Source organism: Thunnus thynnus, chromosome 11, assembly GCF_963924715.1.
Source record: "Thunnus thynnus chromosome 11, fThuThy2.1, whole genome shotgun sequence".
Classification (NCBI taxonomy): Eukaryota; Metazoa; Chordata; class Actinopteri; order Scombriformes; family Scombridae; genus Thunnus; species Thunnus thynnus.
Genome location: NC_089527.1, coordinates 17,892,916 through 17,907,817, shown reverse-complemented (window position 1 = coordinate 17,907,817; position 14,902 = coordinate 17,892,916). Strand labels below are relative to the sequence as shown.

Here is a 14,902-nt window from a genome sequence, read left to right as displayed (position 1 = left end):
ATTTAACTAGCACCTTTGTAATTGCTCTCTGGGCTCTTACAGGGCATTATGCTGGTAGCTCTGCTTGCTGTGGGTGTGTGAATGTGAATAGAGAGGGGGTTGGAGCCTTGTGTGCCTCTCTCACTCTCCACCCCCTAGTGAATGAGCAGATTGATCTCCGGCTTCTTGACTTTCAGTGGTGGAGAAACTTTGCAGGTGATTTGGTATCGAGCCCCAGTGACACAGATATGTGTGGAATCAGGAAAGCTGTGTGTTAAGAGGCAGTTTTGTCTAATTACCTCCTTTCAGCGCCACTGCAGCACAGAGCAAGAGAGAGAAAGAGAGGGAGACTCTCTGCTTCCCAGCTGACACTCGCTGTGCTGTCTGATACGTGTTTTTATGTTTTTCACAAAAGCCCTTTTTTGCAATGCTGTGTAGTCAGCCATATATAGGTTACAGACCTTGCCCAAACTCAGAACTCTGCGTGGCTCCAAACAGGGGGGTAAGTTCTACTTTCAGATGGATTAATTTAAGTGTTTGATGTCTCAATGTGGTGTTGCAAGATTACTGCACTGTTTCCTTCAGAAGCTCAAGTCTTTACATCCTGGAACATGATGTGTACATTGTTCTCTACTTTGTAGGGCTTTCATCAACTTCGATTCTCTGAATATTTAGTTGCAATCCACTTCTGCAACTACTGCCTTACAGTATGTGGTTTAAACTGATTAATTTGTCAGATACTTTTCCACACTTAACTACTGCTCATTGCTCTTCTTCAAACCAAAAACAGCACTCTGCTTTCAAGTACTGCTTTAAGGTAAAAAAAAGTATCCAATCCTGCTGAATGGTTGAACGGTTGTTAATTCGATGCTTCTGTTGCAGGTAATCAAAGTTTATAATGAAGATAACACCAGCAGAGCAGTGGAGGTTCCCAGTGACATCACTGCCCGAGACATATGCCAGCTGTTTGTCTTGAAGAACCACTACATTGATGACCACAGCTGGACTCTTTTTGAGCACCTCTCCCATCTGGGAATAGGTAAGCTTTTGTTTCATGCAAAATTGGCATCTTTTTGTGCAAATTCCAGCAGTTGCATTGAGATGAGAATGTAAAAACCTCAATAACAACATAATCAATATCCTAATCAAATCTCAAAATTATGTTGTATTTAATCAAAAGGTCATTATTTTGTTGTCTCAATCAGTGTTAGCAATAATCTTTCAATGAACCTTTAGTTCTTTAGTTAGTAAGTTTTCTTTAATGGTTTGACTCCAATCTAAAAATCAAATTGTGGCTTAACCTGAACAGTTTAGTTAACGTTAAAGATTGTTGGCCTAAATTTGTGCATCAAACAAATACCTCCTTGATTTTGACATATTTACAGTAAGTGCTGGTATTAATCATGTGATGGTAATGTTAGTCCAACGGGCGAGGTTTGCTTGGTTTGACGGGAGGAGTGGTGGTAGGAGTTCTGTCCTCTGTGTGCTGTTGAATCCAAAGCCAATTTATTATCACATGGTCTAAAGAATTGTGTGCATGGCTGTTGTTGTTGAATGCAAGAGGTTGATGTGTGGTCTGATTCTCTCAACAGCATTACCTGACTAATATATGACTTTGAAAGCATCCTCCAATCTTAACTGAGGGGCTTCCATTTTATTACAGAAACAGCAATGAAATAACAGTTGTAAACATGGATGTTAGCACTGTATATTAACATATACAGTGACGGTAATGTTTTTAAATTAAAGGGACATTACAGGCACATATGGGTAAGTCAATGTGAAAATGTGATTGCAAAAAAAAGATTTCTTAGCAGAATTTTCACACTATTGTACACATTACATAATTCATCCATCTGGTCTGTGACAGTCAGTGTTTTATTTTTTTAAATCAAAGCTACATATCGTTGCTGTCTAGTGAAAAGCGTATATCTTGATATTTGTTGTTTTATGTTTTCAAATAAACATAAAAAGTTCCCCTGAGCGAACATAACTCATTAAGAATCCACTGAATTAGTTTAGAATGTCTCAAAACTCAAGGCTCCTTTTCTTAATTCAGAAAAAACAGAGATTGTGGATATTTTCATAGTATTTCGGCCGTGGGCTGCTTTTTTTGGCACAATCCTCAGATCAGATCATAATTCCTTAACAAGGCAGGAACTCTGTGTCAATGTCAGTCATTCAATCATGACTTAGTTGCTTGTTATCTGGTGACTTCTTTGTTCTGTTATTGGTGGTAGTTCATATTTTATTGTTCAACACTGCTTGACCCGGCTGTCTGAACAAAAAAAAAAGTTTTCTATTAATTCAACAATCATTTTAAGTTCTAGGAAATAATTAATGTTTACATTATACTGCTTGACTTGAGAGCCATGCTGTCATTCAGAGGTTACACATTGATATAAGGTTAATAATCAAATAAGGTTAATAATCAATCTGCCTGCCTTGCTTGAAGTAAAGCAATGTAACACTTCACCTGAAAATCTTTTGCAGAGATTAATGTATTGTAATTTCTGCAACTTTGGTGTGGCGTTCCAGCAGATTCTTTTTGCTCTCTATCTTTTCCCTGTAGAGCTGTGGAAAGCCAAGGTTGAATTTTCATTCATTTTGTTCCCTCCTGCTGTTACTAGAGAGAACCATTGAAGACCATGAGTCCGTTATGGAGGTGCTGTCAGGTTGGGGGATGGACACGGACAGCCGGCTGTATTTTAGGAAGAATTATGCTAAATATGAGTTCTTCAGGAAACCCCTGGTGAGTCTGTGAAATCCGTTTTAACCATCCCACCTGTATTTATTTCACTGTGTATAAGTTTTACAGTATAGAGTGTGGTAATAACTGATGTTGCTTTCAAAATGGCAGGACTTTTTCCCTGATCACATGGTCTCCATATCCAGTGAAACCAACGGCATGGTGGATCACTCTCAGCTTATACAGGTATCAAGTTCTTATGTTTACAGTGCACTCTCTTTGTTCTTGAGTGGCAGTTGTGAGGTTCTCAGCCTCTGTCACAGTGTTGGAGTGTTAACTTGATATCTACTGTACACACCCATCTATGGACAAATATTTCTCTACCCAACGCAGACCTTTCTCAACTCCAGCACTTGTCCAGAGATCCATGGACACCTCCATGCCAAAGAGCAAAGCAGGAAGTCATGGAAGAAGTTCTATTTTGTCTTGCGGAGGTCAGGGCTTTATTTCTCCAATAAAGGAACTTCCAAGGTCAGTATACATTTTAGGAGAATCAAAAGCAATATAAAAAACAGAAAACTGCATACTGTAGGTATTTTTTTTGCATTCTGTTATTGCATTATATTGGTCTTGCCATGTTTTTTTCCCTTACTTCAAGTGCAAATAGTCATAGTAAACATCTCTAACTATAAAAGTACTAAAAACTTAAGTGCCAATTGGAAAATAAAAATTCTTGAACTAATCCATGAAGATGCATCCTAGTCCTCTATTTGTACACTATGGGATCACCTGTCCATCCTCTGCACTGTATAAATCTCTCTGATGTTGCGAGAGGGCAGTGGAACAGGTTGAGCTTGATTTTCCTAAGGTCAGCTGGCATGGCAGCCATGCAGAAACAGTACTCTGAATGCTGCTGACAAGTGAAGCTTATACTTAGGCGTCAGCCATGCCAACACAACCACTTCTCAACTGCTTTCATTTCCTACAACAGAAGACCTTTTGTTGTCGAGTACAGCCAGGATTTGGTTTGGTGCCCACTTTTACTCTAGTTGGTTTACCATTCATATGTGTTCTTGGTCAGACACATATCTAGTCAGTCAGCACAGACACCAACAGCTGTGGCATTACTTTAAATAAGGAAGTGGGAACGAAGCTGTCACATGAAAGCTGAACAATGGTAGTCTTTGTGCTTCTTTTTCTCTGGAAATTTATCTTTGGCACAGTGACTGTTGATACTGTCTCAATATAACCCTTATCAATTTGTCTAAATGTATCCTTATCACTTTCATCACATTTATATGTTTACCACACCCAGAAGGACTGATAAGCGTTATTTATGAATAAATAGGTATTGTTTAAGTGTAATAGGCTCCATCTCTGTCTCGAATGAACTTTTTGTTTATTCTACCCAGCAGATCTGATTCAGATCAGATCATGGTTTAATTCAAATACTGGTGGTATTTATCCACTTTTTTTTTTAGGTTTTAGTTTTCCTATAAAAGCATGTCATGTTCATTTATAAAAGTAAATAACTGTCCTGGGCATTATTTTGTTCTTTTTGTGTTCTTCACATTTATGATGACATAATTGAAGGAGCAAGACAGATGCTGAAACACATAAATATGCTGGACTTGCATGTGTCTCCATCCCTCACATGAATTTGAAACTGAATTTGCAGGCATGTAGAGATGAATAGTTAAAACCCAACTCCTTCATTTGATGTTGCCTGAAAGTTCATATCTATACTGTACTTTTGTTTTATTATGACCTCCCTCTGTTTTACAGGAACCAAGGCATCTCCAGTTCATTGCCGACTTTAGTGACAGCAATGTCTACACAGTTTTTGCAGCCAAAAAACTACATGGAGCACCTACAGATTTTGGCTTCTGTGTCAAGGTACTATTGCTTTCTTTCAAGAACTGTAACAAGGATTGTTGCCATAAAACAGAGAAATGCCAAAACTATATAAAAGGAGCAAAAGCAGAGTATTGATTCTCGGCATGTTGCACTCTTTTGTCTCCTTCTAACATCTTTCTCCAGTCCACGAAGTGTAGTTCTGCCCGGGACTTGAAGCTGCTTTGTGCCGATGATGAGCAGACCAGGACATGCTGGATCACGGCCATGCGCTTGTTAAAGGTTGGCTTGCTGATCACTAACTCCGGGTGATGTCTAAGAGGAGGAATGCTGAGTCAGTGCTAGAATCAGATTTAGCTTTGTGAGGAGGTCAAGGGAAACTATTGAGTGATGCTGGATTAGTGCTCCCACTCTTGATAGAAGCAGCATGTGTTCATTGTCTGGATATCTGCTGGATACAGTTTAGAGCATTAGTCATTCCGCTGCTAGTCTATAAATAATGTACAGTACCACACAACAGACTGTAATTTATTGGTATCTACTCTGTATTAAATATTAGGGATTACAATTCCAAATCTGGTTATTTTTCTGTGTTTCAGTATGGGATGCAACTGTACCAGAACTTCATTCAGCCACACCAGAAACAAAAAGCTTCACCAATGGTAAGTCGAAGCTCTTATATATCTTGTGATTCTCTTGAAACTTAAATGGTTTCATCAAGACTTTAAAATGTCTTTTTTTAAGCTGCACTTGTCAATATTTTTAGATTAAAATGGGATCAAATTACTTTAACATAACATAGTGACACCCACAATACCACACAACTTTGCAGTTCACAGCCTTCAGCTGTATGGAGCCTTTTAGCCTCTTTTAGCATAGCTCATTGTTTTGGTTTTCCAGCCCAAAAAATCCACCCGCGTCACCCTTGTTTTAGTCGCAGCAGGCAGCTGTTTTCAAGCACTACTGTGTGATAAACTCACTGTACCATATGTTCCCAGCAATAAATAGCAAACAAAGTTAGCCACTAACAGGTGAACATTTGAGACCCTCCATAAAAAAGAGAATGTAAATCTCAAGGGGCTTATCTTGATATATAATTAAACTGACTGAATAGTGGATCATCTACAAAGCTAAAGGGCCAGATGTTTTGGTGAACAACATAACAGAGCTTAAAGAGAATGAATATTGGGCTTTGGGGGCCAGAAACACACTTCCAAATTATTGGCGATGTTGTTCTGTATCTGCTGGATGTGTAAATAAGCAACTGTTTGCTAACATGTTCACCATTACAACTTTATAAGGTGATAATCAATGTTGTGTTTTCAGCTTGTTCAGCTGCTGCAAGTGAGCAAAAAAATCAATTAATACAGCTTTAAAGACAATTTTTTTATGTCTTTAAAATATGCTGAAGCTCACACAGTGTAGTAATATAATTGCATAGGACAAATGAGGCACCTTCAGTGTGTTAATGTAAGTTTACTGCCCCAGAATAGCTTCAGGCTTTACTGGGAGTATTTTTGTGGCAGTGAACACAATCTATTTATGGGTTTTGGACATGTTCATGAACGCTCTGCTTTCTAAAAATACAATGATCAGCTGCTCTCAGATTTAACAACTCATCACCTCTTCTCTGCTGTCAGAGGGTCATATGTGACCAACAGCCTTGCCAAAAGGATTAGCCAGAAAGATAGGAGAGCACACGAATGTGCAAATGCAGGGTTAGGCTTCTGAGTCTTCTGCGGTCTACTTGACTGTTTTAACTGAACATACTATCTTGATGATACTGCTCCATGTGATCGTACTGAAAAGTAAATAAAACCTGAATTCAAATACAAGGTTAAGTAACACATTTAATTGGTGCAGAGTGGATAAGTGGGACAGGAATGTCTCTATCCTTAAAGTAAACACTGCTTACTTTGTTTCAACCACTTGCAATTGTAAGCTTAGTAGGTGGTAGAGGAACAAATGTGGTGATTTAAAAGTCTCTTGGTAATCCTGATAAGAAGAATTTTCTTGTGTGTGCAGTTATTTAGAGTCACTCACTACATGGCAGCTTAAAGCACTGAAATGTGCCCATGTGTCATTCTTTTCAAAGCCACTCTAATCCCTTTTCATGGGAGTATTCTGTCTGGAATCATCTAGAAATGATGAAAATGGAGTCACATTACTCAGACACTAGATGGCAATACAATACCACAAGACAGCTTAAGTCAGTCTACTTTCTTTCAACAGTGTACAAAGGGAATTTAACTAAAAAGGAAAAACCTTTTGGCATTTTGTAGAGTCAAATACATATTTTGGTTGTTCTATCATTATAAATGTAATGAAGTTTTATGAAAAGATGAAGCAAAAATCAAGGAATAATTTAAACAAACATAAATCCATACAGTCAATCCAAAATAACATTTCAATGTATTAAAATTGTGCCATTTCAGAGAAGCATTTCAGAGAACTCACTAGTAGCCATGGATTTCTCTGGGCAAAAGAGCCGGGTGATCGAAAACCCATCTGAGGCACTGTCTGTGGCTGTAGAGGAAGGCCTGTCATGGAGGGTAAGTCAGAGGTTTCGCTCAAAAAAAACTGGGAAATAACAGAGAAAATTCCCAACACTGTTAAAAAGGAAAAAAATAGGTTCAGAACCAATAATGTTTTATTTAACAATAGCAATATTCCTGTTGTTTCACCCAGTGTAAACATGTATTGTGACACTTTGGCGACCTTGAAGTAAATTAGGCAAATATTTTTCAAATGGAATCATGTATTCTTACAATTTACAACCTTGTCATGTGTATTAATGTCCATTGTAACAAGAGTTAAGAATTTATGTAATATCATTGCACAAAACACAGTATAGTCAACTATACATTGGGTTAACACAACAAAATAAAGCTTCATTAAGTTAACAGTTGTAAGCAAAATATTACCTTTTTAGAATAACAAGGTGAGAGAAACAGGATAAATTAACTTTGTATTAAAGGGGACCTATTATGCTCATTTCCAGCTCAATATTTTTATTCTGGGACTCCACTAGAGTAGCTTTGCATAATTCACAGTTCAAAAAACTCCTTATTTATCTTATACTGGCCCTTTATGTAGCCCCACAGTTCAGCTGCATGAGCCCACTCTGTTCTGATTGGCCAGCTCTCTGTAAGCCTGCTGAGGGGGCAGCATGTATCAGAGCTGTGTTAAGTTACTGCTGATGAAAACCCAACATTTCCTGCTTTTGTCACTTTATATTAGAAGCTTTTAAATGACTAAATAACAGGAGACCTTTTATTGTGAAGAATTTACAGGAAATTGAACGTTTTCCTCACCTAATTAGCAGAGCTTTGTTAGCGACGCTAAAAAACAGTTGACACAACAAAATATGGAGATATTTGGAGCTCTTTGTTCAGCAGATCAGTTAGAAATAATGCAGGGAGGAATAGTACAAGCAGAAACAGCCATAGTTATGATGATGCTGATGAAGAGCTGCAGACAACCTGCACACCTCCAACAGGTATACTATTTATTTTACTTTACACTGCTGTGTAATGGAAAAACACTCACAGTGTGCCAGCTTGACTCGAGTCATGGCTTGACATGACTACCCCCAGAACAATGGGAAAACGCCATAATATTAGTGGACCAGAGCAGTGAACTTGTGCACTGTGCATGGAGCTGATGACCATAAAAAGAAATCCATCACAAGCCAACGTCAGCTTTGCCTGAAAGTATAAAAAGTGTTGGAAACCGAGCATTCAGAGCAGTCTGAGGCCGGTGCTTTTTGCTCACAAGCATAATAGGTCCCCTTTAACATTACTTCAACTGGTATCGTTGCTGGAACTCATTTCTCCCCTTTTCAGAGGAAAAGCTGCCACCGTCTGAGCGGACATGGGAGCCCCTCCACATCACAAAGCTCAGTGTCAAGCATAGGTTTGTGAGACACTAAATATATTATTTCAATTTGCTGTATGTACACAACAGAAAGAACATTTGTAGCCTATTGTCTCTCATCATGTTTCAGCTCTTCACTTGGCTCAGCCCTGGTTCCACGGCAAACTGTCTCGGGATGAGGCTCAGCGTCTAATCACTCAGCACGGTCTTGTTGATGGGTAAACAGCTACATTTTTTTTTTTTTTAGTTTACATTGTGCCATTTAAGAAATTGTTGGCTTGTTGGTACTAAGTTGACAACTGGATTTGGTACATGATCATGAACAGTGAAGGGTTTTTTTCAGTAACCACTTTTATAAAGGACAAGTATGGTAGTAGATAAAAGGTTCCTTTCCTGTTTAATAAAATGAATGTCAGTCACATTGGAATTCCTTGCACAAGAGAAATCATGTGTATTTAACAAGTAGACTGTACAGTAGTGCAATAGATGGTTGTTAGTTACAAAATATAATCATTAGGAGAGAGTGACTGTTCAGAAGACATGAGAAACGGAATTACAACTGTATTATTTAATTAGCATTATTTATTGCATTATCACAGCACCTGAACGTATCTTTACATGTTCACATCTGTCAACAGAAGCAAGTCTCTGGGGAGCTAAGGCTACATATTCTAGTTGTCCATTTTAGACAGGACTATAAGAGACAGTTTGTTCTATGTCGCTCTTTAAATACTAGTAAATGTTGCATGATGTGTTTAGATTGTTATCTACTGTATATTTTAAGATGGGTCAGAAGTGGGGGCTTAGAATAACAGTGACAAGTTTTCCTTTTTGCTTTCAGAGTATTTCTTCTGAGAGACAGCCAAAGCAACCCTAACACGTTCGTACTGTCAATGTGCCACATGCAGAAGATCAAACACTTTCAAATCTTACCCGTGAGTACAATCCACTGTCTGTGAAGATTCTCTGTCACCCAGGTCATGAGACATCCAGAAAGGCTAAGTCAAGGGCAACTGAACTTGCTTTAGATTCTGTAAGACGTTTCGCTTCTGATCCAAAAGGCTTCTTCAGTTCTGACTGACTGGGACTCTCTGCCAATCTGTCACTGTACTGTATGAGAGGTGGAACATCTTCAAGCAAGTTCAGTTGCCCTTAACCTAGCCCCATTTTGACATACAGCTCCAATGTGTTGTTTTGCCATACATTTTATACAAGTACCTCAAAATATGAGCCTCATGTTGAATAAGTCACCTATTTCTTGTGTGTGATTCCTTTGTGTGAGGATGATTGCATGTGTATGTGTGCATACTACACTGTAGGTGGATGATGAAGGGGAGTTATTCTACAGTCCGGATGACGGTCACACGCGGTTCAGTGACTTGATCCAGTTGGTGGAGTTTTACCAGCTAAACCGTGGGGTGCTGCCCTGCAAACTCAAACACTACTGTGCCCGGATCACCCTGTGAACAAGAGACCTTCGATGGCCCACACGCACCTTAACTCCAGGGTGTTTCTGGACAAGCACTCCCAGTGTTCTTGTGCCTTGAAGAAAAAAAGATACTCAGCAAAAGTGAACGGCCATGCTAGCTGAATCATCCACACATCCGCATTTATAATGTGGTGGCTGTTCTGTCCTTTTTTTTTTTTTTTTTTTTAGCAAAAGCTGAAATGACAACATACTGTATAATAAGTGACTCGAGTGCTGAACATAATGTGCTATTTTGTCTGTGGATATTATTCTTCAGCCTTGTAATGTTCCCATATGTGGCAGTAAATCCATTCTCTTGTTGTACTGTATATTGTAAAGCTGAATGTGTACTCTAAACAGCTTGTGATTCTAACAACATTTTGACACCTATGAAATTTTTTTTTTCTTTTCTTGGCAAGTAACATACAGCAGCTGGTATTTGAGTTTTCACTCAATAGAATAGAATGTGTACTGGTGGCACCCCAGTAGCTGAATGGTTACAGTACATACCACATAACCACAATGTCGCTGTATGTCATACTCATCTCTTTCTCCTCTTGTTTTCTGTCTGCCTATTCACTATCAATTATCCATTAAAGGCCAAACTGCCCAAAAATTATCTTAAAAAAAGAATTTCTACTACAATTTATATACAACATGTTCTGTATGTATATGTATGTATTGCAACCATATTATGCTGGGAATTATAGGACACAACATCTCTGTCCTGTTAAAATGGAATAAGACTAAGCTATCTTACTTTTCATTGTCATTGTATCTCTAAGTATTCAGGTATTTTTTTAAGAAAATGATTGTTGTTTTCTAGTTGAGAGATAAAACAACCTCTCAGGAAGTGTCATGTTGCAATGCCTTGTAAGCTGGACTGAGACTGCTGTAGGGAGAAAAAAAGAGGTAATGTACAGGTGGGGAGAAACGGCACACAACCTCACTAGCCTGCACTGTACATTAATTTTAAATGTATGTGATTAAATGAAATATTTGTATTACATGAAATTAGTTGTGAGCTCGCTCTAGAGCAAGGGCAGTAAAATATATCAATTTCAGATATAAGCAATTAAGATGAAAAATCAGAAATACTGTATGACTGATTTTGATCACATCTGAATTAAATGTAAATTGAAATTTGGGTTTTATATTTTACTGAGATTCAGGTATACAGTTTGCAACACCTGGGTTGGTTGTATTTTGATGTTTTTTCCACAGCTGTGGATACATACGGTGTCGGATACTGTTTGTTTTCAAAAAACTAATAATGCATCAGCTTTTAAAAACAAAGTGATCTAAATCACTGATATGATTGAAAAGACCATCTTTTGTTTGTTTTTTTCTTTTTTTAACAATGTGTTGAACATTGAATGTCAAGGTCTGCAAGGTTTTATATATAAACAAAGTCTGTAATGTATGGTTTTGTTTGACTTATTGTCACATTTAATAAGCTGCAATGTGAGAACACTGTGAGTTAAAGCCATATTACAGTGGGTTTCAGTGATTTTGCTGTGTAAGTATGCAGCTTGGTAAAGACTTTAACTCAGAAACCTGGATAATGATAATAATGAACTGTATTTCTATAGCACAATTCATGGATAAAATGTAACAAAGTGCTTAACATAAAAACAAAGAATAACATTTACAATAAAACAAGGATAAATATAATAAAATAGGGTAAAATCAAATTAAAAAGACAGGATAAGGCAAGATAAAATAACCTCAACTAATAAATTCTGCCTTTATCTAACATATAACACTGCATTATGGTCTTTATACTGTATATTTCTCAGTAAATAGGAGTTATAAACTTTGATGCTGAAGTGATTTCTACATTTAAATGCAATGACAGACATTAAAAATAACAGTAAAATTGAATGTCTAACTGAACCTTTTTATCAGTGCACAGTGGGGTGCTCCTTTGCTCAGAAAGATTTTTATAGTGAATACATAAGTCATGATTTTGTCACAGGAACGAGTACATTGTTAGTCATGCTATATAGCTTGTGTATGGGACACATTAGTCTTACAATGTCAAGTATGATTTACTGAATTCTGTGCACACACAGTACATAAAGACTTTATCTGTTCTCCACAGTGCCATCCTGGGTGCTGTCACATTAATAATTCCTACAACCACTAGATGGTACTAGAAGCATTTTGCTTTTGCTTGTCCAGTTTTGTGTTTGACACAAATGGGTCTGGTGCAATTTAAATTACATAATAAATATATAATGTGTCAGAGATGCAAGTTGGCTTAAAGTTAACTTTGAAAAAAGTGAAGTTACTTAAAACTTGTGTGACCCAGTCTTCAGTGGTGCTGAACATCTGATATTTTATGTATGAAGAATTATCTGAAAATACACCAAGAGATGCGTACACCTATGTGAGGATAAGAAAGTGTATTTTTCACTGACACCAACAACAATCTAGCTTGCCTGCTCTCACTCTAATGATGAGTAAATGAATATTACAGGTGCATGTAATGAATCATATTTTTCACTTCAGCTTTTCAGGGCTTCATAGAACATGAGTAACTTTGTGTTAGGTAAGATTGTGGTTCCCTGCACAATAGTAAACGGCAGAATGTCTTGTCTTGAAGCACTGGTGTTAAACAATCTTCTCTGTTGTGATACAAACACATTGCCCCTATACCTCCCCTGCTCTACGTCAATAGCACATTTTGAAACAGTGCTCACATCCAGGGGAGATGTGCACAAACAGAGAAGTCTTAAATGCACCCCTGCTTCCGAGGTCTTGTGCTAAATGTTGTTTTGGATGTATTCCTGCCATTGATCGGAGTCTGGCTGCAGGGGGAGAGATGGCAGCTGGGAGAGACTGCGCTTCCTTTAATGAATTCATCCAGCTCCATCCAGCACAAACGGCCTGTGGATACAGCATTTCTCCCAGTAAAGAAAGCCTCTCTCCGCTCTGTCTTGGCCCTAGACAAGATGGCCCCATGGACAAGCACCACCGTTCTTCACTCCACTACACTGAATTTAGTCCTGCCTGCACTCTCACTCTTATGACTTCAGGTTTTGTACTTGAGAGTTGTCAACTTCACTCTGTTCTTAAATGCCCGTCTTGTTGTTGTGTTCCCCTAGTCTGTATTCAATTATCTGGCTTTGCTGTCTTCAGGCAATTACTGATTATATCCAATGAAGTGAAGACCTTGCTGTTTGCTCTGCTCTTGATCCACAAAAGGGCATTATCAGGATTTGAGTATGAGTCTATGAGGAAGTGAGGCTAGGTTTGTTTATGGGGTGCACTAATAATAATAACAACAACAACAACAACAACAACAACAACAACAACAATAATAATAATAATAATAATTTTATTTATTTATGTATAACACTTTTCAAAAACAAGTTACAAAATGCTTTACAAAGACATAAAAACAAGAGAAATTAATAGATAAATAATAAATAAAAGTACTACAGTAATAATGACAAGTGAGGCATAAAACACAGTAAAAACAAGTAAAGTAAAAACAGAAGAATAACCGATTCAAGAGAAAGCAATTCTGAAAAAACGTATTTTTAAGGGAGATTTAAAAGCAGACACAGAGCTAGCCTGCCTGATCTCCTCCGGCAGGTCATTCCAGAGTCGTGGGGCCCTGACTCCAAAGGCTCGTTCTCCTCTGATTTTTAGCCTTGACCTAGGAATTACTAACAGACCTCTGCCGGAGGATCTCAGGCTGTATTCAGGCTCTTAAGGAGTTAGTAAGTCAGTGATATAATCATGGGCCAACCCCAAATGTACTTTAAAAGTAATCATTAAAATTATAAAATCAATTCTAAAATATACAGGTAACCAGTGTAGAGATGCTAAAATAGGTATTATGTGGACTCTTTTATTGGATTTTTTGAGTAGTCTTGCTGCAGTATTTTGAACTAGTTGATGTTTGGAGAAATTGTATTGAGTGTGAAAGGAATACAGCAAGTTACAATAGTCTAAGCAGGATGTAATGAAAGCATGTTTGACAGTTTCCAGATTCTTAGCGGATAAAAAACGAAGTTGCACAAAGCACAATTGAACGACTGACTTCACCTGTTGGTCAAAGTTAAGTTTATCAAAAGTAACACCCAGATATCTGAACTGGGTTTTGATGTAACAAGATAGAGAATCTAAGTTAGAGAATGCTTGATGGAGGGGTCTGGACCTATGATAATGGCTTCTTATTTATCTGAGTTTATATGAAGAAAGTTTTGAGAGATGCAGTTTATAACATCTGTAAGACAGGGTTGTATTTTGACCAGTTGTGTTGTGTTATTGGAGTCAAACAAGAAATAGATCTGGGAGTTGTCTGCATAAAAATGGAAACTGATGTTGTACTTATGAAAGATTTGACTAGAGATAGCTAACATAGAAATGGAGAATAATAAAGGGCCAAGGACTGAACCTTGAGGCACTCCATAGGAGAAATGGGAGGTGGAGGATTTAAAGTCACCAATGGCCACATAGAATTTCCTATTAGAAAGATAGGAATAAAACCAATCTAAAACTGTACTTGATAGGCCAACTCAATGCTTAAGACGTTCAATTAAAATCACATGGTCAACTGTATCAAAAGCTGCAGTAAGATCTAAAAGCAATAAAACAGATGTTTGGCCATTGTCAGCTGCTAAAAGAATATCATTAAGAACTCTAAGAAGTGTTGTCTCAGTGCTATGACCCGCCCTAAAACCTGACTGAAATGTATCAAAGAGCCCGTTGCCATTCATATGATCGATGAGCTGCCCAGCAACTATTTTTTCCAAGACCTTAGCCAGGAAAGGAAGTTTAGATGTTGGGCGGAAGTTATTTAAAACAGATGGATCTTTTTGAGAAGTGGTTGAACTGTAGCAGATTTAAAATAATTAGGCACTTGACCAGATAAAAGTGAGGAATTGAATATAGTGAAGGTTAGCTCCTCTGCAAAGGGCTCTCCTATCAGGAGTATCTAAAGCCAGAAGCAAATCCAACATCTCAGCTACACTGGCCACAGTGGACCGGAGTAGAGATAACCATAGGTCGATTTGAAAAAA

At 37.8% G+C, this 14,902-nt stretch overlaps 1 protein-coding gene across 5 annotated transcripts in view; it reads left to right on the top strand.

Moving 5' to 3' along the window:
- grb14 (growth factor receptor-bound protein 14) overlaps positions 1-10,067 on the top strand; it is a 32,278-nt gene extending 22,211 nt beyond the window's left edge. For 3 of the 5 annotated variants that reach the window (XM_067603490.1, XM_067603489.1, XM_067603493.1), the window contains 12 exons: positions 862-1,018; positions 2,610-2,731; positions 2,840-2,914; positions 3,062-3,199; positions 4,454-4,564; positions 4,709-4,804; positions 5,122-5,184; positions 6,958-7,074; positions 8,368-8,437; positions 8,529-8,616; positions 9,240-9,333; positions 9,718-10,067. In XM_067603490.1, coding sequence (XP_067459591.1) covers positions 862-1,018; positions 2,610-2,731; positions 2,840-2,914; positions 3,062-3,199; positions 4,454-4,564; positions 4,709-4,804; positions 5,122-5,184; positions 6,958-7,074; positions 8,368-8,437; positions 8,529-8,616; positions 9,240-9,333; positions 9,718-9,864 — 1,278 coding nt within the window. In that variant the 3' untranslated portion in view covers positions 9,865-10,067. Of the gene's footprint in view, positions 1-32; positions 482-861; positions 1,019-2,609; positions 2,732-2,839; positions 2,915-3,061; positions 3,200-4,453; positions 4,565-4,708; positions 4,805-5,121; positions 5,185-6,957; positions 7,075-8,367; positions 8,438-8,528; positions 8,617-9,239; positions 9,334-9,680 lie in introns of those variants that run through there. The other 2 variants (XM_067603492.1, XM_067603491.1) reach the window with 2 other exon arrangements.
- Positions 10,068-14,902: the final 4,835 nt, after the last annotated feature.